The sequence below is a fragment of the Saccopteryx bilineata genome, chromosome 3, assembly GCF_036850765.1.
Source record: "Saccopteryx bilineata isolate mSacBil1 chromosome 3, mSacBil1_pri_phased_curated, whole genome shotgun sequence".
NCBI lineage: Eukaryota > Metazoa > Chordata > Mammalia > Chiroptera > Emballonuridae > Saccopteryx > Saccopteryx bilineata.
The window spans coordinates 240,661,946-240,686,324 of record NC_089492.1 but is presented as its reverse complement, the minus strand read 5'-3'; the positions used below and the strand labels follow the sequence as shown (position 1 = coordinate 240,686,324).

The 24,379-nt window shown below is 37.9% G+C and overlaps 1 protein-coding gene across 9 annotated transcripts in view; it reads left to right on the top strand.

The window, feature by feature from the left end:
- NFIA (nuclear factor I A) overlaps positions 1–24,379 on the top strand; it is a 386,029-nt gene that overhangs the window by 187,622 nt on the left and 174,028 nt on the right. For 8 of the 9 annotated variants that reach the window (XM_066269044.1, XM_066269047.1, XM_066269045.1 and 5 more), the window contains one exon: positions 7,741–7,806. The exons of the other annotated variant lie outside the window; for it this stretch is intronic. In XM_066269044.1, the coding sequence (XP_066125141.1) occupies positions 7,741–7,806 (66 nt within the window). The remainder of the gene's footprint in view (positions 1–7,740; positions 7,807–24,379) is intronic. 9 annotated transcript variants of the gene reach the window in all.

The window sequence follows — 24,379 nt, the reverse complement described above, 5'->3', positions numbered from 1 at the left end:
CATTTAACAGATAAAGAAACTGAGGTCCAGAGTGGTTAAATTATAAAACTGAGATTTTTTTTTTTGTTTTGTTTTGTATTTTTCCGAAGCTAGAAATGGGGAGAGACAGTCAGACAGACTCCCGCATGCGCCCGACTGGGATCCACCCGGCTTGCCCACCAGGGGGCGACGCTCTGCCCACCAGGGGTTTGATGCTGTGCCCCTCCGGGGCGTCACTCTGCCTCGACCAGAGCCACTCTAGCGCCTGGGGCAGAGGCCAAGGAGCCATCCCCAGCGCCCGGGCCATCTTTGCTCCAATGGAGCCTTGGCTGCAGGAGGGGAAGAGAGAGACAGAGGAAGGAGAGGGGGAGGGGTGGAGAAGCAGATGGGCGGAGAAGCAGATGGGCGCTTCTCCTGTGTGCCCTGGCCGGGAATCGAACCCGGGACTTCTGCACGCCAGGCCGACGCTCTTACCACTGAGCCAACCGGCCAGGGCAAAACTGAGATTTTTTTTTTAGGTCACTATCTTTTTACCTTTCAGACTCCTTTCAATAGTGAAATGTGAATGCAAAAAAAAGTTAATACTTAGAGTACTACCTTAAATACTTAAACAGGTTACCCTCAACAGAAGATATTTTATTATTCTAGTACATTTTTTAATAATAAACAGATACATGAAAATAAAGCACATAGACTATAATTTAATTATGCAATATTTTCATTTGACACATTTGTTTTTATAATATGGAGTAGGCAGGGAAAATTTCTACTTTCAACTATATAGATTATATGAGTAATCTTCAAGTATATATTTTGTGTAATAGCTTCAAGACCTTATTGGTATAATTAACTTTGTTTATGGGAAAAAAATTAACTGTAAAGGGGAAATTGACCGCAATTCTGATACATGATATTATAGTAATGACTTTTTAAGCAGGTCTTTGTTTATACTTGAGTGGGTAGATGACCAGGTTGATTCAATAACTTGAATCATGAATTTATCAACAGGTTACCATCACATGCCAACAGTTTCTATTATGGTAAAAACAAAAACTCAAAGTGATTACCTAACACTTGTTTATTTTAGTCACAGGCACTTGTTAGAGAAAATAATAGGAATTATAAATTTAGTCAAAATATCATGCTTGTATATTTTCCATAATCACCATATTCTTCCCATTGAGTTCATTTATAACTTCAGAGAAAAAGCTGATTATTATTTTAAACCAGCCTCATGTGAAGATTGAAGATTTAAAGATTCAGTCATTTTGTCATTACTTTCAGAGTGACTGAATTTGTATTTTTAAAGCTTAGAAATGATTTCCTTTCACTGTCATAACACAACAATAGTTACACCATTTTTTTCTTAATGTGTTAAAATTGTGTCTCATCCCGCAACCTCCTTACACACATAGAAAAAAAATAACACATTTATGAGTAGGTGATAAGACGGTTGAATCACTCTTGGACCTAAACCGTCTCATCATCGTACACAATCCCAACTAAACAGATGGGTCTTGAATATCAGCATTAATGCCAAAAAAAAAAAAAAAAAAAAAATCTCATTCCTGCAAACTTAATATTTCACAAATTCTTCTTCAGAAAGGCATTTTAAAAAAGTTTTAAGAAGGAAAGTGGTTGTTACGTAGACTGTGTAATACTCAAGTATGCCAAGAAAATGCGACAGGCAGGAGTGGCTAAGCGGTGGATCCCCCACCCGCTTGCAGACCCCAGGGTGGTCTGGTGGAGCCCTTCCAAGTCACTGCTGCATGAACACAGCCTTCCTGCTCCCTCTGAATCCTGATTAGAAGAGAGGAGGCCCATTGTGTGCAAACCAGCCTGGTCTTTTTGGAACTAGAGCTTTTCTTCCGCCGTCACCCCCATCTTCCTTCATTGAAAAAGGACTCTCTCCATAGGTTGATTACTACAGTTATCATGTGTGTGCGTGCACGTGCATGCACACACACACACACACACATATCAATTTAGATACTCAAGTCTAGGTAACTGGGAAAGATGTACACATCACAATTTGTTTAAATACAATAAAGATAACACTTCCCATTTAAAGAACAGTGGAGTGTTTCCACTTAAAAGCTAAGAAAACTTTTATGATGTGACTCACCTCATAGTTTATCTGTTTTAAAATCTAGGTTACTGTATGTTTTTTCATTAAGTGAGCCACAGCTATATCCATTAATTAACAATAAATATTGTTTTGGTTATTTTATCTGTTCTCTGGAAATGCTAATAATAATTGAATATTTTTAGTGCTGCAGATTTAATGGTGGTATTACAAGTGTGTTCTTTGTCATGACCATGATGAATAAAGTTCTATTTAGCTGATGCTACTGTATTCATCAGTGTTTACACATAAGCTACAAATTATATAAATACATATATACATGTATATATGTGCACCTGTACACTGACATTCTACATTCTCAAATAAAGATTTTTTTTTTCAAATATTTCCTCACACCCAGTCTTTAAGTTCATGGTAATACTGGAAAAAATAGACAATATTCCTAAATATTTTATTACAATAATACTTTTTTGCTAACTGTAGTATGAGACTAATGAGCAAAATATGACTATCATACATAGCCATTTGATTTTCTAGATTTCCTTACTGTAATAAACAGGTTAGGATACTGGATGATCAAAATAGAGTAATTCTAAACTTGACACTTCCAATCAGAAATAGAATTATTTTTCGATCATCATGTCGTGGGTGTAGAAAAATGAATCTTGGTATTCTCTGACCTGACTCTTGTGCAAAGTACTCATCTTCCCAAACCAAAGAATTAAAAGCTTACTTAAATTTTGAACATCTTTAAGGACTACAATTCTAGAGGGTAACTGTTTTTTATATTCAGAATATAATCCCTTTTATTCCTTTCTTTTACCCCAGAAATGCTCTTAAGTCTTAATTTATTTGCAGGAAAGTATTCATTCTTGTCTTTGCCTTTTCTCTTTCACATTATAAACAACTCCAGCACTTGCAGGTGGCATTTTCACTTTATGTATTTCACTTGACTCGTTTTTGTGTCTGGGTGCCTTCTGGATTCTTCATATCACCTTTTAATTTGAGAGATTTTAAACTGGACGTAAAATTCTAACAAAGGCTTTTCAAACTTCGTGTTTAGCCAAATCATTATGCATGTAGAGAGGTTGAAACTTAGGCTTACTTATTTTTCTAGGGAAACCAGACTTAGTACTTTTATGGTCCATAGACTTTTGTTGATATCATATTGACTGAAGAGGAATTAGTCTGGTTTGTTTTGGTGTAGGAAGGGTTCTACACCATTGTGTGCCGGTTCTGCCTTCATCAGCTGTTCACAACCGCAGTCAGTAGGATTTTGTGGTGCTCTTTGGGTATCAGAATATGACAGACTACCCAGTCCTTTTTTTAGGTGTAACTTAGTATATTTTTCAGTTTCTGGCTGTGGTTAGGTGTTAGAAAATTGAACAACAAGTGAAAATTCATCTCTTTGGTTCAGTAGGTATTTAATCCTCGGCTGGGCCAGGCACCCTTAGTAGGTACTGAGGATAACACAACAGTTTTCTTATGGAGCTCAAATTCCCATAGGATATAATTTGAAATCACCTTAGTACACCTAAGAACACCTTAATATAAGTCACACCGCAAGGGAAGTGTGTACAGTTAAGGACTAGAGAGAAGAAAGTTTAATTTGGGGTCAAGATTTAGCAACATTCCATCTTCGCTAACATAAAACTCATGGAAATGGTGTCTGTATTTTTGCCTGATTACTTTTACCAAGGTGACATGTTTTTGTCATTCTTAACCTGCCCAAAAGGAGTATTCTCTGAGGTTTCATGCAGAAGGGAGCCAAATTGAGGTTAGGGGGACTGTGTATGTGCTTAAGTAGCAAATGCAGTGCCAGGTTTCTGTTCTGGCATTGCATAAGCTTATAGAAGCAGAGACTAATATGTAGGCATCAGGATTTATTTTACTCCTTTCCCCAGTGGTTATATTGATAGTGGAATATCTTTGTCTAAGCACTCCAGTGATACAGCTGTAGGCACCATCAAAATGCATAGATAGATGGCTACCAGTCCAATTAAGAGGTCTCAACCCAGCCTCCTATATGCAAAGCCGGTCTATTTTAGGTTTAAATTTATGCTCATAAAAATTTTAAAGACCCAAAGAAATACTGCTTTTCAAGGTTACGTTGAAGTCTAAGTTTTCTTAAACAAAAAGCAGATCTCTCGGTGGGAAGAAAATTGATAATCCTAATGTATTGTACTTCCTCACAATAGCATTCCCAACCCCATCATTTAAACACACTGTAAATAATATTCTCTTGATTATAATACACAAGTCATCTGGTTTTCAACCAGGGAACCAGAGAAAGACAACCAGATCTATGATCTAAGATACGGCATGCAGTTCTATGCAGTCGGGTTTATTTGGTAGTGTTGGTGGTGGAGGGCTCTAATTATTTCAGGTGGTAGGAATCAACTAATTATGTGGTAATTGTCCAAAAGAAGTAAGACATAAAGTTACCTTGGATGCTGACAAGCCACTACCAAATATTAAAAAGAGAAGAGTAAATTAATTGTTATCTTTCATGATAGTGTTTTAATAAAAATGCTTAAGAAAGAGATCTTTCATTTGTATCAATTATGTATGGGTAATTGTAATTCTGATCATCTGGTTGGCTCCACAGCAGCATTGGTGACCTTTGCAACAGCAAAGAAAGTGTCCATGTGTGCTCCGCATAGAATAGCACCAGAGCTGGGCTGTTTCGTCCCGGGTTCGGAAGGCAGTGGCATTAAACGGCCCATGGTAGAGCATAATTATTGAAGTTTTAAAATAATTTACATTTTCTTGTAGATCTTTGAATTTGCCCGTCCCTTAACCAGGATGGTGTACTGTAGGATGCAGTCCTCAATGGATAACAGCATTTCCAGCTTTTGAATAAGACTGGAGAAATTAAATTCCGATTTCAGTCTGGCTAGGCTCCTCCAGTGTTTGTGTCACAGGAGCACTGCGGCCCCTTTCAGACCAACTGAGCTTCTCCTGCCACTCAGTCGCTTGTGTTTGTTTGCTTCTCTTTCTGTGGCTTGAAATTTTAAACTTTCTTTGAATGTATCTTTTGTTGCTGTTCATGTTTTCTATAATCATGTTCTGTTTCTATAAAGATACAGTGGTGAGCCAAATTTAAAGAAAAGTTAAAAAAAAAACCAAAAGGAAGAAGCAAAGAAGTCCTCTTGAGATTATTTTAAAAAATTTGCGGAGATCTTTCATTTTCCTTTGTGCTTTAATATTAATGGATTAATATCAGAAAAGTAATTGGCTATCATATACTGAAAATTACCAAGATAGAAAACATTTTTCCATTTGTTCAACAAGAAATGATTAATCGTGAAGATATTACACCTAGAAGAACATTGGCTGAACTATCATATAGAAACTAAGGTTTGCTACTGTTACACCAAAGAAAATGTTCTTTTCGGCAAGATTTTATGTATCTATTTTGGGACATGATTAGGAAGGATTTTAAGTTTTCCTAAAACAAAATTAGATATTTTCTTTAATTTTAATTATGGATATGAATGTTTTAAAATTTTCCAGGACAATAATAATGAAGGAATGCCTTTCTTCTAAGATATGTTGACTGACTTCTCAGAATATTTCATTTGTAATTTTTAATGACAAAATTACAGGATCTTTTCTTAGAAAAAAAGAAAGTGGTCATGCCATATTTTTTAATCTTTTGCTATAAAAGTAATATTTGTGAAGTTAAGCTTTCAAATACGGCTGAACATAAATTTGGACTTCCAGTTTTAGTGCAGGTTTTGTATTGAATTTGTGGTTCATTCTGAAGGATTTCTGTAAAGTATTTTGACCTGTAATACTTTTTTGTTTGTTTGTTTCTTCACTATGGCAATTGTTACAAGACGGTAAAAGCTGTCACTTTGCCAGACTTAAAAAATTCATGTTTCACATCTTTTGTTATTTGAACCGTTGAATCAACAAAGAATATTTGCTGTGGTCACCTAGTTAAAATCATCTGAAAATTTAAAAAATAAGCATTTTCTTTTTAGTACTTCCCTGTAATTAAAATCTTCATTTGCTTAAAAGCAGGGAGACTTTCAAGTTATTAATTAGCATTTCTCAATCCAAGGTCACTCATAGTACTACTTCTTTTTTGCAATATCTCCCAGAAAGAGAATAGTACTGCTCTGTCGAAATAGAAATAATATTTTCAACTTACTCCTTTACGTGTCATGATCTTTTGATCTTGCATTGAACTTCTTGCTGAAATATGGTTAAATTTTACACCATTAATTCTAATCCTGTAAAGTCAGGCTAAAGTTTGGATTCAAGTTTTTCATAGGTAATAGAAGTTTTTCTAGAAAAATATTTTTATTTTTAGATAATGTTTTATATTTTTCCAAGTCTCAGAATGTGCTTTTCATCAAAAATTTTTCCCCTTGATGTATTTTGCCTGATTTTCTTTTCCTCACCAGTTCTTCAAATTCTGTGAAATTCTATTGATCTAACTAAATTTTATCTCATTTTAAAATTGTTATTTTATTTTAAATTATTGCATTTAGAAGTTAAATTAATTGAATTAATATTTTTAGTGTTAAAATTATATTTTCTCTTTTTTTGGCCTTGGCTGGTTGACGTGTAGTGGTAGAGTGTTGACCCAGCATGTAACAGTCCCAGGTTCGATTCCTGGTTGAGGCACATAGAAGTGACCAACTGCTTCTCCTCTGCACCTCTCTCTCTTTTTCTCTCTCTCTCTCTTCTCTGCCCGCAGTCATGGCTCTATTGGTTTGAGCACATCATTCCGAGCACTGAGGATGGCTCCATGGAGCTTATGCTTCAGGTGCTAAAAATAGCTCGGTTGTAAACATGAGCACCAACTGGCAGAGCATCATCCCCAGATGGGGGTCACCGAGTGGATCCCGGCCCGGGTGCATGCAGGAGTCTGTCTATTTCCCCTTCTCTCAAATAAAATAAGGAAATAAAATGAAAATGATTTCTTTAAAATATAAAATAAATGGAATTCAATAAAGGTGTGCAAGAACCTGTTTTTGCTAGCAAGCCCCATTAGAATCTCCCAAATGCATCAGTACATGAGAAAAATGATAAAGTGGGAAAAGCATACCTTTCAGAAAGACATTGCTGGTCTATCTTGTTAGTTCAAGTAAATGTGCTAGAATATTAGGATGCTAGTATTTAATGGTGTTAGTCTGCATAGTCTGTTGCTGTAATACAGAGCTAAATATCAACAGAACTTGTTACTGTTGTTTGGGCTGCTTTTATATACCAGCTTCAAAATATGTTTTGACACTTTATTATGTTCTGACTCAAGCTTCAGATGTGTGCAATGAAGGATGAAGTCTTTATCAGATTCTAGTGTATAAATAATGGGGAAGAGCTGTTTGGAAATGGGCTCTCTATAAGAGAATGATTTCTGAAGAGTTTCAAGTTATGATCTGGCACAAGCTAAACACCACTGAAGGTGTAAACAAAACCAAGACTACTCTCTAAGGGCTCAAGCTGCTGCTGCCCCCTCCCTTTTTATCTTTTCCCTTTTCTTTTCCTTTTTCTTTACTCTTTTCTTTCCTTTTTTTTTTTTTTTTTTTGTCCGTCATGTTATTTCTGTAATGTCTCACACTCTTAGTTTATATCCTGAACCTTTTGAGAAATCCTGGCTCCTCTGATTCACTTTCCCTCACAGACCCTATAATTGTTGGCTGTATTTTTATGTTTTTCAGATTCAAGTCAATCTGAAAGTCCCAGCCAGCCAAGTGACGCTGACATTAAGGACCAGCCAGAAAATGGTAAGTTTAGCTTGGAGAGTCCACAGCAGCCAGCAGCTAATCACAAACAAGGATTTTGGGGTCAGCCCTATGAGTGGCCCACAGTAGGGACAACTGAGGACTCAAGGAGTTCTCTGAATCACTCTAGCAGCCCCCATCACCTTCTCCCCCAAACACTTGGGTACTCATGAGAACCTTGGTGGATTACAATGAGACGTGGAGTTGACTTACCAAATTAGAATCTCTTATAGCATAAGTGAGGAACTGGAACCTTTTCATTTCAGTTTAGTTCCTTTTAAGTTGGCAAATGCTTCACTATCTTCTTCAGTAGTGACTTAAGATCATAGACAAGTATTTCTGAGCCCTTTTAAGAGTTCACTTTATGGCCCTGGCTGGGTAGATCAGCGGATGGGGTATTGCCTGGCGCGCGGAGGTCATGGGTTTGATTTCCAGTCAGGGCACATACAAGAAGCAACCAGCGACTGAACAACTAAATAGAACAACTAAATGGAATCATGTTTCCTCTCCCTTTCCTTCAATCCCCTTTCCTCTCTTTCTCATAAAAAAAAAAAATGGGAAAAATGTTTTAAAAAGGAAATTCAACACTTTGCTAATTGCTTTAAGAAAATACTTTCTGTCTTTGTAGGGTTTTTACTTTAAATTGTCTAAAATAAAACAGTAAGGATACATGATGGTATTACATTCCTCAATTACATAAATATATAAACTTTCTGTTGCAGAAATTTGAATGGAATAAATCCTATATGAATACAGTAGTTTCCAGTTAATTACTAAATTTGAGGTTTGCACTCCAAATACAAAAAAGATTGTCATAGGCTGGAATTTTTGATTAAGTAAAATCATCAGTTTCAATGAAAACTGATAAGTGAACTAGCAGTACTTATCATATGGTAAACATTGTATTGTGTACTCTCCCAGCTATCATCTCAAAGTTCCAGAGTGCTCTTTCTCTGTGATAGAACTGAGGGCTGTAATGGGAATACTTGACCTTGAGGGGCCTGTGAGGGAATTATGGCACCATGGTTAAAAGCTCAGGCTATGGTCAGAACTGCATTAAAATTCTGTCTCTATGTTTCTTACCTTTGTAATACTGAATAGGTTATCTAACTCTCAGGGTACAGATTTATTCCTCATTATTAAAATATACTGCTAATGCCTGACCAGGCGATGGCGCAGTGGATACAGCGTCAGACTGGGATGCAGAGGACCCAGGTTGGTTCGAGACCCCAAGGTTGCCAGCTTGAGCGCAGGCTCATCTGGTTTGAGCAAAGCTTACCAGCTTGGACCCAAGGTCGCTGGCTCGAGCAAGGGGTTACTCGGTCTGCTGAAGGCCCACAGTCAAGGCACATACGAGAAAGCAGTCAGTGAACAATTAAGGTGTTGCAAACGAAAAACTAATGATTGATGCTTCTCATCTCTCTTTGTTCCTGTCTGTCTGTCCCTATCTATCCCTCTCTCTGACTTTCTCTCTGCCTCTGTAAAAAAATAAAAAACAAATAAATAAAATACACTGCTAACAAAAGTTAGGGGATACTTCAAAATGAATATGAAGCTATAAAATATCCCTTAATTTTGTGAGCAGTGTAGTATGGTAATAGTATTAACTACCTGTTGAAGAATTAAGTAAGATCATATGTACATATTCATATAGTTTATACTTTAAAAATTGTTAGCTGTTGTTCAGTCTCTTATTATTTTTTAGTCGGTATAATCTTACAATATTTGTTTTTCATCTATACTGAAATTGACCTTATTCTCCAGTCTCTTCCTTTTGTTGTTCTATGCATTTTTCCATTTGGAGCTCTGTCTGATCTGTTGGAATAGATAGGTAAACTGAATTATGTCAGTATTGTGGGATGGAGGATGGAACTTACCACATTAGATATCTTATCTCTAATTTTTCAGGGTCTGTTTTATTTCCCAAGCCTGGGAAATTCTTTATAACATTGCTAGGCTCTAACATTAAATATAGACTATCTGGCTAGTCTACCTCTCATCCTGGTATTTTGGTGGTATTTTCTGTCAAAGTTGTCTTTTCAAAGTAGGCATTAAAAAGAGGGATACTTCTGAAGGGTTGTTTTTTAGTGTCATAAACAGCTACATCTTTTAACATTTATAAGAGTGACATTTATAGATTAGTTTCATTTTTTATATGCTATTTGACTTATAGGTGATGCCTTAAATGTGTTGTGTTTTTCATATATTATGTTTATTGTCAATCTGCCTGAAGTTGTGTTCAGAGATATTCATTTTATTTTCAGTTTAAAATGTTGTGGCTGTAGGGGTATGTGGTTCCCGTGTTTAGGTCTGGCCGCCCCTCTAGCAGGCCTGTGATTCATCTGTCTTCATAAAATGGCCGACAAGCTGTTCACATGCAAATATAAATTGAGAGCATGAGAGTCCTGGCATGCATTTCTGGAGCTGCCTGTGATACCGATATTGTACGTTTCCCATTCCAAAAAGCAACCAGGATTGAGCCTGGATTTTTCGGCCAAAGGCACGATGATATTAGCCAAGTTAGTTTTTAACCCCAAATTACTTGGTGCTACCTCAAGGATTCATGGTACCATTTTAGGGGATCATGTGAGTTCAAAGAAAGAAAGTGTTAATATGTGGGAGACAAAGTTATAAATTCCCTTGTTTCAAATGTCATTTATTTCAAAGAAAAAGAAGTTGCTTTGTCATAGACAACTCGAACTGAAGCTGAGACTAGGGGAACATCATCCTCTACCTGCCTTTTGTCAATCTCAGATGACTTATTGGAGGAAAGTGATTTTATCCCCTCCCTAAAGACATGATCCCTGAAGGAAAATAATTGAGGATTTCAGGACCAGGTATTTACTGTATGCATAACTTCCTGGTGTTGTTTTGATCTAGTGTTTGTTCTTTCTTCTTCCATAACCTCAGATTATAGAACATGAGCTCCTGAAAGGTTTTTGTTTGTTTGTTTGTTTCACTTTTGTTTTCAAAGAAAGAATTCTCATAAATGTGTCAACACAACTCTAGGAATTTTTGGAATCTTGGTGGATGAAGAAATGACAGACTCTGGTTTTCAAATAAAGTGGAAACTCATTACTCCTTCTTTATGTATATACGTGGGGGGAAATAATATTCTTTTTATCCTAGATCTTGAGGAGACAGGTAATGGGAAACGAATGGTATTTTCCTAGTAAACCACAGAGAACGAATAGACAAATGGTAATATGCTGTTTCATCCAAAACCATAAACCAAGCCATGTAACTTTACCTAAAGTGGATGCAGCTGTTTCTTCCTGGTCCAACTAGTCCCTTTCTTCCCCTGTGGAATGTTTGCTTTCTTTTTTTGTACTCCCTTAAGGCTCAACTGTAAAAGAAAATAAATCTTTGTCCAATTAGAGAGTATTAGATGGGAATTTTGAAGGAATTATCTGAAGCCCAAAGATAAAATATCAGAATCTCTGAAACTCAAAATCAGTATAATAAATGATTGAAACTCGACCTGAAACTACCTGTAGAGTCAAACAGACCTGAGTTCAAATGAAATAATGTGTGAGTGACTTTGAATAAGCTATGACCCCAATTTCAGTTTTCTTACCATATCAGTAAAATAGGAATACTGAAAGAGCCTACCTCATGAGAATGGAAATGAGGGTATGTATATGAAACAGTGTAATGCGTGGTTCATAGTCAAGACTCAAACAAAGGTAAATATTGCGATTGTCCAGTAAAGCTTGTCATATGTGTCATGAAAACACATATTCAAGAAGCTGAAAGCTGGGAGCCTGAGATTGGAAGCAGGATAGTGTCACAAATAAACCAAGACTTAGAGACATCTTTTATGTTAGAATACCTACTCTGTTCTGAATTGGCAGCCATAAATCTCCCTGAATCTGTCTAGGATGCCCACAGTGCTGCGTCCATTTCACTGTGTAGTTCTTGTCCTCACATTCTGTTCACCTCCCAGGAGTGGAGAACTACAAAGGTGAACCAGAGTTTACAGACCCTTTAGAAGGGGAGTGCTCGAGAAGACGGTGGTTCTGGGAAGAAGGGACTCCTAGATGTCTTCAGTTTTAGCTGAAGTTTTCCTTGGCTCTAGCCAAGTATACTCTGGCTTATTAAAAACTATAAGCTGATTAAGGGTATAGGATTCATGATAAATTCCTTTAAAAAACATCTTATATAATATATAGCTCTGTACCTTGAACTTAATAGGTATCTGATATTTATTTACTTACTGAATAAAGTTAATTGATAGAGGAATATGTTGTCATTATCTCCAGATATTTTTTGAGTCTGCTCACTGTTGATTTATCAAGAGGTTTTTAAGAAAAAAACTAAAAATAAAACCCTGGAGGAGATGAAAATCTAATTTGGACATGGGGGAAAGTTGTACTCAGACACATGGATGTACATACACAGTTATGAATAATGCTAGGAAGCCAAGGCCAGGGGCTAGGTACTAATAGACATAGTAAACCAAGTCATAAGTCAGTTTCCACCCCACCTCAGTTAGCAAGTGTGGTCAAATAACACTTGGCCTTTGAACAACATGGATTGAACTGCGCAGGCCCACTTATGTGTGGCTTTTTTTTTTCCTGGTAAACACCTGCATTGTTTTCCATCAGCAGTTCAACTACATACATTGTTCTGTGCCGCTTTATATTGGGGGAAGTGAGTTTCTGTGGATTTTGGTATTCACAGGGATCCTGAAACCAGTCCCCCTTGGACACAGAGAAACATCTAAGTTTTAGGGAAATCAAAAGTTATATGTGGATTTTAAACTGCAAAGGGGGTTACTTGTATATGAAATACCATCATGTTAGTTTATGCTAGATTACATAGCAAATGCACTCCTGACAAAGCGCTCAGCTCTTGACGTTAATCTTCATGCAACCTTTTTTATATTTCTGAAACCCGTCTGGCTTTTCAGGAGCTCCTGAAGGTTTTCAGTCTTATTTTGTTGGACTTTGACTTGGAATACCTACTCAAATCACTTTGGTGAATTCCCATGATGTGCTTTGGCGACTGTTAAAAGTATACTGCTCACAAAAATTAGGGGATATTTCAAAATGAATATGAAGCTATAAAATATCCCCTGATTTTTGTGAGCAGTATATTTATGGGGCAGAACATTTGAAGTCTAGGTTCCATATTTACAGGGTCTGTGAAGAGTCCCCTAAAGCTTGCAATATATGGTGCATCCGGTCAGTCATTCATAAAGGAAAAACTCATGTGATGATGGCCCCTGCACTTAATTCAAGGCACACTTCTGTAGGGCTACATTGAGTCGCTGTCTGACGGAATAGCACAGTCCAGCATTGGCACTCTGAAAGCACTTTCTCCACTGCAGCCTACTGTGAAAGCATCCTTAACTTATTAAAAAGAAAAGAAAAAAGAAAAGGAAGGAAAGGGGAGGGCAGGGGAGGGGAGGGGAGGGGAACAAAGGGGAGGGGAGGGGAGAGAAAAAGGAAGGGAAGAAAATGTGGGATTCCTTTGCCAGAGAAAGAAAAGCTGTATTCACATTTTTTTTATTTATTAACTCTCATCACCTGAACAGCCTACTAATAATAATAACCTAATCTAAGTGGTTTTTAAAATGTGATATTTATAATAGAAGTCAAATTTGGTATTAGGTTATTGTCTTTAGTTTTCATCATGTTTGTCCTCATTTAACTGACAGTTGCGCATCTGTTGGTGGCATCAACCCTTTGCCATCAGTGGAGGCCATTAATCATGATTGCTTGCCCAGATTTTGAAAATTTCCAGCTTTACCTGCCAATTTGAAAATCACCCTGGGGCCCTGGCCGGTTGGCTCAGCGGTAGAGCGTCGGCCTAGCGTGCGGAGGACCCGGGTTCGATTCCCGGCCAGGGCACATAGGAGAAGCGCCCATTTGCTTCTCCACCCCTCCGCCGCGCCTTCCTCTCTGTCTCTCTCTTCCCCTCCCGCAGCCAGGGCTCCATTGGAGCAAAGATGGCCCGGGCGCTGGGGATGGCTCTGTGGTCTCTGCCCCAGGCGCTAGAGTGGCTCTGGTCGCAACATGGCGACACCCAGGATGGGCAGAGCATCGCCCCCTGGTGGGCAGAGCCTCGCCCCTGGTGGGCGTGCCGGGTGGATCCCGGTCGGGCGCATGCGGGAGTCTGTCTGACTGTCTCTCCCTGTTTCTAGCTTCAGAAAAATGCAAAAAAAAAAAAAAAAGAAAATCACCCTGGAATTATTGGTTGAATTTAGCTTTCATGTTCGCCATCTTCTTTTATGTCCTTGCCATCTAACATTGTTAAAATAGGTATCATTGCTAAGTGCTGCTAGATGAACAAGGAATATACTTTTCTTTAATCATAATTGTCAGTATCTCTTTAGTTATCAATTAACTCATTTCTGTGAATATTGTATTTAAATATTTATGAGATAACTTCCAGGCTACTGACTTCATGATTTAAGATTTATATGTAGGATTCACTTTGTAATTTGGGAACAGGATAAGAGAACTATAAATTTCAGTTTCTCTTTTGGCTATACATTCTCTTATCTGATAATATCCTCTTTAAAAATTACAGGTCCATTGCTTTAACTTTTTTTCACTACCTCAAATATATAGTATATTGTAATATTATATTGCAATATTAATATGTAGTAGGAAGGTAAAATGTAATTCATAATTTCAAACTCTAAGAATTATCTCTTACTACTGGATGGACTGCTTGTCTTGATTAATGTCATTTTAGTTGGGTCTTTTTTAGGAACTTTGCAGGCAGTGCAGCCTTACAGTTGCATTTTATTGAGAAAGCAGGAGCACTCTAGCACCGCTGACTTGTAAATATAATTTGTCAATATTTCATAATTTTCACGACTTTCTTTTACAATTATCTAGCAACAGTTATTCTCGGCAGTCTTCTTTCAAAACACCCTGCAGGGACAGACACAGTTGAGTGACCACCACGATAGCAGCCATAACAATAACGATCAGTATTCTAAAACAGAAAGGTCCCAACTCACGGAGACATTAAAACATAAATGCCTTCTGATTTCCAGGTCAGTATAAATAAATTCTGACTGATGAATTTGAGCAATGTGATGGAGCTAGTCTCTCTTCTTAGGGAATTAGATTTTGATGTGACCTAAGATGTCAGTCTGAGACCAGGTGAATTGTGCCTTCTTAAATACTGTTAGCAGATGTGACCCACCGTTGTTAGGAGAGGCTCTGTAGAAATGGCTCCAGACAAAGGAAATTATTGGACCTTGGCTTGTGAAAGACAAGGTACCAGGTGAGGCTGGGGCTTCCCCCACTGGCATCCTGCAGTGTCGAGTGTGCCGAGCTTTGCACAGGACCCAGTGTAGTTAAGGAGTCTTTCAGCTGAAAAAATAGGGAGGCAATTTGTAGTCATTTTAAAGAAGTAGTTTTACCTCGCACATTATGGATATTTTATTGTCTACATACAGAGGATAACTAGCTGAATAGACTTTAAGTGGTTGGCAGGTAGCCAAAGTAGGGAATGTTTCAGACTCTGTTCCCCTGATTTCCAAATTCTAAAGTGTACTGGCTGGGTGGTCTGTTTCAGACATCTTCCCCTGATCCACCTACCCTTAACCACCCCCCCAAGGGAGGGTTACAGAGGAAAGAAGAAAAAAGGGGCTTCTCTCTGGTCCTCAAATTTATTTGTGCCTGTGACTCTTGCTCCAAGAGTGACAACCATTTGCGTGTTCATTGAATGTAATATTCCAAACAGAAGAGCATTTTTAAGTGTCTTTTTATATTGGGATTGTGCAGACCTATCCATAGATCTCTATTCCAGAAATACAAAGCAATGCAATTCATGTAGTATTTCAATTGGGCTCAGAAAAGAGATCAAATGAGGAGCCGTCATCAAATCACGGTATGGCCAGAGGAGCACCTGGTGTAGGCTGCAACTCCATCTGCTATTACTGTTGTCCCTGCGATCTAAGCCTGCACCAGCTCTGATAGGACCCTTTGACAGATATCCTTAGAAGGACCTTCCATGTACTCCTAATGATCACTTTCACACCCCTCTCCATCAATTAAAAATCACCACAATGAAGTAGCAGGAAGGCTAGTTTGGGTAGGGAGTAGTGTGTGAACTTTCCTTGCTACAAATAATAGGGACTGATTTGACACTTGAGTGTGAATTTGTTGTTTTAAAGTCTGTACGTTATTTCTTTGGAAGGAATTATCCATTTGCAGATAATATTAGTAAACTGGATGTAATATAAATAATTTATTTGGGGATTTGGAGTCACTAATCCAGATTGATTAGTTGTCTGCTAGAAAAATTCATGTGGCCACAAGGTTTTTTGGCACCTTTTCTAGCTACAGTTTCCTTTTTCTTTTTCTTTTTTTTCCTCTTCTCTTCTTTGGGATTTACTCAGCTCCAGGCAACTCTGCTCCCCTGGCATTAGCTTGTCATGAAATCCACTGGGCTGTCTCAGATAGAGGTGGGGGAGGGGAGTGTTTACTGCAGATTACTTTGCCCCATCTCAGTTGTTAATTGCTATACTTGGTTGATTTTAACCCAGAGGAAACAAGGGAGTCTCATATGCCTTATCCGCAGGCATCATATGGCAAGTATCCAAAGAGTGAAGTGTAAAGGGTGTTGTGGAGAGGCCCAGCAAAATAGGAACAGGCTTCCAACAATCTCTCCATGAAGGAAGTTTAGTATTTTCGTAGCTCTCTGTGTATTTTGCAACCAGAGAGCTCCTCAGCTAGCAGCATTTGTAAACGCAAGAGATGAACAAGAAGCCAGATCACAGCTTCCGAATAGGTCACACTAGCAAAGGACAGTTGCCATTACAATCCTGACGCTAAGTATCTGTTAAAGGGAAATCAGTTTTCCAGGTCACTTAAAGACTTATACCTCAATTTTTTCATAATTAATTCAACCAATAGTTATTAAGACTGCTGGGTACATTTCGACTGTGTACTAGATGACTTGAAGGAATACAGAGATGGATTAGACATCCTGTTCTTGAAGACATCATAGTCTAGTAAGAAGGAAAAGGCTTCATTCTTTTATTCATTCATTCAGCCAACATTTAGTGCTTTTTAAGAACCAGGCACTGCACTGAACAAAACAGGCAAACTCTCTCTTCTCTGGCACTTACTTTCTGGTGGGAGCAGACAGACGTGAACTAACTAGTGTGGGTCAGATGCCAAGTATGTAGTATGAAATAAAGATAAGGTGATAAACAGAGGACACTGTGGATGCTATTTTACATAGGAGTGGTCAGGGAAGGCCTTTCAGATATGTTGGCATTTCATCTAAGACCTGAGAAGATGGAGAAGAGAACTATGCAGATATTAGGGACTTTTTTCCTAGGAGGGAACAGTAAATGGAGAGCCCTTGAGACATGCTGGAGGAAGAGTAAAGGGTTAGTGTGGGTTAAAGGGCACGAATGAAGGAGAGGGCAATTGGACATGAGGGTAGCAGGGAGCTACATTATGCTAGACCTTGTAGGCCAAGGAAAGGATTTGTCAAATCCTTGATAAGCCATGATATGCTCTATAGAGGAATACTTATACCAAATCCACCCGTTTCTTTGTAGAGTAGATGTGTTCTGAGCCCCTACAATGTGTTAGGTACTTAATGTTCAGTGGTAAACAAAGTGAAAAGGTGTAATTTGTAACTTGGTCCAATAATGAGACTCTCTTGTCTGCCATGACAATGTCTTTTAGTATCCCCAAAGGTCTCCCTTTATGCATGTATACTAAAAGCTGAATCACTGCATGGGTTATTTAACTTCACATACCCACTTGTGCAAATGATTCCTTTTTCATTTAATGGAGGTCAAAATCTGTCAAGTTTCAACTGAAGCCTTATCTCACAACACAATTAAGATTGGAAGCCCCCAGGTCTCAAGTACATTTACCAGGAAGCTTGATTTTTCTCCCTAATAGTTGCCAGGTTTAGGAAATAGAAATGATAGGATGCCAAGTCGAATTTATTTCCGATAAAGTCTTTTTTTTTTGTATTACACGGGATACAGTTATACAAAGAAAGCATTTCTTGTTTATCTAAACGAATTCCTGTATTTTACCTGGCAGCCTGTTCTAACGCTCCACACACTCTGGTGGAGGTCACATGGGCAAGAGTAACAGCAGCCCATGAGGAGGTCTGGTTAGTCTGTGATGATTCCACTGATCACAATGAGTCAAACCACTGGGATTTAACCCACTGAAAATGAAACCTGGGAAGAGTACTGCAAAGTTTGAATGACTTGACTGCTTAAATTCCATTCCTGCCGCATCTGCTGGTATCTAGCCCAGGAGTTATCTTGGGACAGTGAGCCACTTGTATAGCACAGTCAACAGGTACAATGCAGTAGTTGAGAGCCACTGAACCTATGCAAGTAAGTGTGTAAGTTTAATTAGTGAGATATTAATTGAGCCATTGAGACAGTAGGTGAGTCACTTTAAAGCAAATGCAAAGGAAGTGTGCCTTGTCACAAGATCCAGTTATTGACAAACTATTTGCCTCATGAAAGATGATGGAAGTAGAAAACCAGGCAAACAGTAAAGCACTGGGAAGTTTCACATTCAAAGTGAAGTAGAGAAAATACATTTCAGATTGACTTGAAAGTAGAAGGTGGCACGGTTTTCGTGTGTTGAATGGGAAACTGAATATATATGCTTCCATTTTTAATTGAGGACTGTTTTGCCAGGTATGACAAAACTTGTCTGAACATGTTATAGAAACGTGGAAATGGTCTTGGGACTCTTACTTTAAAAAAGATTTCAAGGAAAGCAGTTTTGGAAAGTAGGATTAAATTCTTTTGGACTTTAGAGCAAAATAGTGACAAAAATAATGATTTTAGTGGTAGTAATCATAATAGGTCACATTCATTATGAACTTTCTGTATGCTGGTATGTTAGATTGGGTCCTCCAAGAAGAATATACTTTGCTGTGATTAGATGTGTAGGGATTTATTCGGGTAAAACCTGAACGGTAGGATGGTGGTGAAAGTAGACTAGGACAGGCTTCAGACTGCAGTACAGATGCCCATTGACTTACCGTGAGGCTACATCTTGATAAACCCATGGTAAGCTGAAAATGCATTTAATAAGCCTAACCTACTGAACATGATAGCTTTAGCCTAGCCTACTTTAAATGTTCTCAGAACACTTACATTGGCCTACAGTTGGGCAAAATCATTACACTTAGTCATCTACGCGTGGACTCCATTACAGAGTGTCGGCTGTTTGCCCTGGCCGTCCTGTGGCTGGCTGGGAGCTTGTGCTTGCTGCTGCGGCCCAGCATCACAAGAGTACCATCTCACATATCACTAGGCTGGGACCAGATCAGAATCCATAATCTGCAGGATGGTTTCTACTGAATATCTATGGCTTTTGCCTCATCATGAGATGGAAAACTCATCCCATTGAACCATCCATCATCAGTCCAGACTCTCTGTATTCAGCTGATATCTGTGAAAGGAGAGGGGGGAATGAGGAGGATTTACTGATATCCAGGAGGAATCCTAGACATCAGGAAGCTTTAAGAAAGTTTTGTATAGGCCAATGGAGAGTCTTTGAGTAAAGTTCTCTGTTATAAAAGTTATTGGTCCCATAGGAATGAATGGGATTGCATTAGTATCCTCCTCTTTAGTCATTGGCTGGGAACCTGGACGAAATGTGGTGCTAAAACCAGAGGGGTGACAGCTGGGAGTGTCAAGCAGTTATGCTCCTCATAGCAAATGATCCGAGTGACTCATTTTTACAGCCACCCCAGCAAGGTGCTGTGCTAAGAGTCCTATATTTATGACCTTATTGAATCCTAATACAACCTTGTAGAGATAGGTACTCTCAGTGTGCTCATTTTACAGATGAAGAATCTGAGACACAATTTAAATAGCTTGTTCACAGTCAAGAAGGCAGAGTAGTCTAAGAAAGGAGGAAAGAGTATTCAAACTTAAACTCTAGAATCCAGACATTTTAACCACTAACTACATCATATTATAGAAAGAATAGTATTCAAACTCTGGTTCTGTAACTAATTTTTTTAAAAGATTTTGTTGATTTTAGAGATGAGAGAGATGGGGAGGAGGGAAGGAGCGGGAAGCATCAATTCATAGTAGTTGCTTCTCCTATGTGCCTTGACTGGGCAAGCCCGGGTTTCTAACTAGTGATCTCAGCGTTCTAGGTCAACACTTTAGCCGCTGTGCCACCACAGGTGGTAGATTCTGTAACTAATTGATTTTCTAAATTTGGGCAAGTGATTTAAACTCTTGAACTCGTGTTTCCTCGTTTATAAGGTGGGATGCCATCACCTTCCCAGGAAATGGGATTTTGTTCTGTTTTGTTTTGAGCTTAAACAATGTTAGTTCCTTTTCCTTCCTCGTGTTCTCTCATCTAGGATCGTCATCTCTTTGTTCCTTATCTCATCCTCCCAGGTACCTACCTCAGCCTTGTTCAGGCACCCACAGGCTGAATTTTGTCTTCAGAACTAGCAGGACTTTTTCTGTGTGGATTATATGTGTGAATGGGTGTGTGTTTGTGCACCCAGAACTTGTAACAGTCCATAGTAGATACTAAATAACATGGAGCTCACCTTTCTCTTTGATCCATTTCATTACTTGATGGACATGAACCATATGCTGAAGGGCAAGCTATAACATATATTTTTCTTGTTTTAAATTCTTTTGGAATATTTACATTCTTACCGCAAAAGTACATATTTATTTTTCATATAAATATTCTTTTCTCTTCTTTCTAGTCTCAAGTATTATGAATATATGGCTCTACAATAGATACTTTTTAACAAAGGATGAAATTTTTATTTGATTTTTCTGCTGGAGATGAAGAGTATAAATTGAGATTAGTTGTAAGATATTTATATCAGATGAAATTATGCTTGTTGGATGGCATAAAACAATTATGATTCCCAATAAATTTGAAAGTATTTCTGTTGGAAAAGATGTAGAAATGTGGTTTTATTGAAAACATAAAATGTTTATTTGTATTCCCTTTTTTTGTGCAGTACAAGAGAAATTTGCACCTTATCCCTTTGATTTTAGATTTCTGAATTATTTAAAAGAATCAGTTAATTCTCCATTTCAAGTGAGCAAGACAGAGTTCATTAGGATATCTGATTCCTAGCATGTCCCACATTCACAGATCATGTTAACTCCATAGAGAGGTTTATCTTTTAAAATTGCAAATGCTGTCCAAACGGAAAGCCTTTCAATTTAATGCTTTCTTACAGCTTTGGATCCTTATTGATAAAGGGGGTCAACAATGCACTGTGTTTCAGATCATCAGCCTGTTCTAAAAGTAGCAGTGCCCGGAACATGCATGTTCCTTGAGCTATAGTGGGTTTGCAAATTGATACTGTGAAATACATATAAGCAAAACTCAGCACATGGTCACATTTACTGTTGTTCAGTGGTGGCCAACTATTGGTCATTGAAGGGGGGCAAAAGAAAAATCCTTAAAGAAATTAGGCTTTTTTTTTTTGTAGATAGTGCTATACAGATTAAAGACTTGCTTTTGAGTCATATTTGTGAACACACTAGCTATCTTACATTTACAGAGACTCTGTGTGGCAGTTGTAGTTTGGATTCATTTAATAAAAGGTGGGAGAGAGATGAATTATTCATTATTTAATAGAGATGGTATGTTAAATACTGTGAGAAATAGGATCCATGAGAAGAAAATATTACAAGATGTCCTTGTTGTTGAGAAGACACAGAAGCCTTTGCTCTATCTAGACCAGTTGTTAATAATACATAGCTTTTAACTTTCTCTTAGGGAAGGAGAGGGAGAAGAGAAAAACAGGTGCCTGTAAAAGCTAGAGCCCAGTTGTGCCCAGGAGCTGCCCATCATCTCTATGATGTATCCATTCATTCCTTCTTTCAGCAGATATTGTTGAATTCAGTACTATCTGAGCAAAATTGATAGTGAAGGTCACTGGGGAAAAGTAGCTCCAAATAGAAGTCTCAGACAGTCCTGCTCTACAGAAGTTGACCAGGAAAGAATACTTTTGGAATATGAGATCTTTAACAAAGTTTGCGTAACTTAATCATTCATAATTGTGTAGAATTTTTGAGTCGTACATTCAGATCACTTTATGGATTCTTGCAACAATAGGAGAGGCAAGGAAACTGCCCTTGCTTGAATAGTACTATGGTCTAGATGCCATAAATTGTTTGGGTATATTATTTTAATTTGGCATAATAATTCTAAGAAGCAGAAGATGAAGAAAATGTTGTTTAAGGGGGTGGAGACACATGTCTGTGATCAACAGCGAGCGGGTGGCAGAGGCAATACTGCTTTGTCTTCCTGAGGAGACTGACTGTATACTCCATGAGTGCAGAAACTAGTAATTCCTGTTGTATTCTAAACATAGTGTCTAGCACTCAACAAATAGTTTTTTGGATTGAATGAATGAGTAAATGAGTGAATGCAGAGATCTTGTCCTTAATAGTTTAAAGTATTTTTTTTGAAATATGTTTGACATATAACATTGTATAACTTTAAGGTGTATAACATTGATTTGATACCTTTTTACTACAATGTGATTGCCATTATAGTATTAGCTAACACTTCCATATTGTCACGTAATTATAATTTCTTCTAGTGTTGGGAACACTTAAGATCTAGTTTCTCAGCACGTTTCATGTTTGTCATACAGTTTTGTTGTTTCTAATCAGTGTACTGTGTATGACATCTCCAGGACTTATTTATCTACTACTTGCAGGTATGTGCCTTTAAACAACATCTCTCTTATTCTCCCACCCCAGCCCCTAGTAACCATCATTTAAGGAATGTAAAGTCTTTTAAGGGGAAAAGAATATAACATGATATCCTTATATTAACTGTAACATATAAATATATATTTATATATAAAATATTACCTACAACATATAAGCGTATGTAATTCCTCCTCCTCCCAACTTAGCCTTTCCTAATCATACATATACTTATTGATACATACACTGATCCTTCTATTAGGCAGTGGGCATATAAAGATGAATGAGGTGGACCCAGTACTCATCAGGAGCATCTTTCTAGCAAGAAAGACAGATATTTAAACAGATATATGTCATAAAATATGACTGTGATCTCCTGAAGGTGTTTGGGTAGCGTTTGGGGGCACATGGGGGAAGTAGATGCAAGTGGTCAAAGCTGTGCAAGGGGCAACAGTAATCGAGTGAGAGGTGTTCACAGAAGAGCTTCATTTAATATTTTATCTAAATATTGAAGTGTGTGTGTGTTCTCAGATATTATCTAGGGTCTCTGTCCCTTAGAATTAGCTCAAAACCCTGATTTCAGACTCTGAGGAAATCCATAGTTTTCCCCAGGATTTCTGCATATTTTTGGAAAGGCTTTCAAGCTAATGTTCCTTTCTAGCCCTTGGTTACAGCACCTGCTAAGTTAGTTTGATTGCTAAATCTTCTCCCAAGCTCCCTCTCATGTCCTGTGCTCCAGATGTTGGGTTCAGGCACTTCTCTGTATTTCTGTATTTCTCTGTTATGCACACATAGAAATTATGTGAGTAGCTGACTTGGGGCATCTCCTTTATTCATAAGAAATAGACCATCAATTTATTTTCCTAATCAGTGAATTCCAGCACTCTTGATAAAACAGTGAATGAGATGTACAATTTCTGTATGTGTTGGAAAGAAGATTTAAGGTCCGTGTTAAGCAAAGAGTATTCAACCCACCAGTTAAGGCTTGGTTTGGCAAAGGTATCATGTGTCTGAACAGTTTCTAATGTACTGGTCACATCATGTTTAATTCTTGTGTGGCCAGTCATCTGGTATGTTTTCCTTGGAATACAGCTTGATGACTGATCATCTAACAGATAGAAAGCATCCATAAGTGAGAGATGGAGACGAAAGTAAATTGTGACTTTGGCATCTACCTTTCGAACCCAGGCCTTCCCCACTTTACTCTAATTCAATTTAGTAGGTGTTGGATGGAAACTAATACAGTTAAAAAAGAACCTCATGTAATCTCACTAACATTCTTAGAACATGATGCTCAAGGTTCTCTGGTCAAGGATATTTGCATTTGCATTTATGGAATAGTTAAAGGCAGAATTCTGTGTGCGTGAGAAGTCCTTGCTCTGAGAATAACATTTCTAAGCTGTGAAAATATCATGTGCTCAAAACTGAAACTGAAATGGCCTTTTATTCTGTAAATATTCAAGAAAAGGCTTAGTGTGGCACCAGTAAATTTGCTAGCCAAGGTACTAGCCATACTGAGTTAGAACCAGAAAAGTACATTTGCTGAGGTTAAATCATAAAATTCAAGCCTGATGGGCACAATGAGAAGGTGTTACAGTCATAGTCTTTTTCCTGCTGGCCACTAAGCCACTTTGACACTATTTACTAGAACAGTTTCATTTGCTGCCTACGCATGTTACATGAATCTATGTTACTTGTCACTTCAACTTTTTATAGTTTATTGTGAACTATGGAAATATTCATCCTAAATCTTCACATATTATATTTACTTGTTCAACCAATATTTGTTTAGAAATCTCTGCTGTATGCCAGAAACTGTTCCAGGCATTAGTTACAGGACTGCTAAAGCCCAGAGAAGTAAAGTGATATGCCTCAAAGAACACATGGATTAGTGGT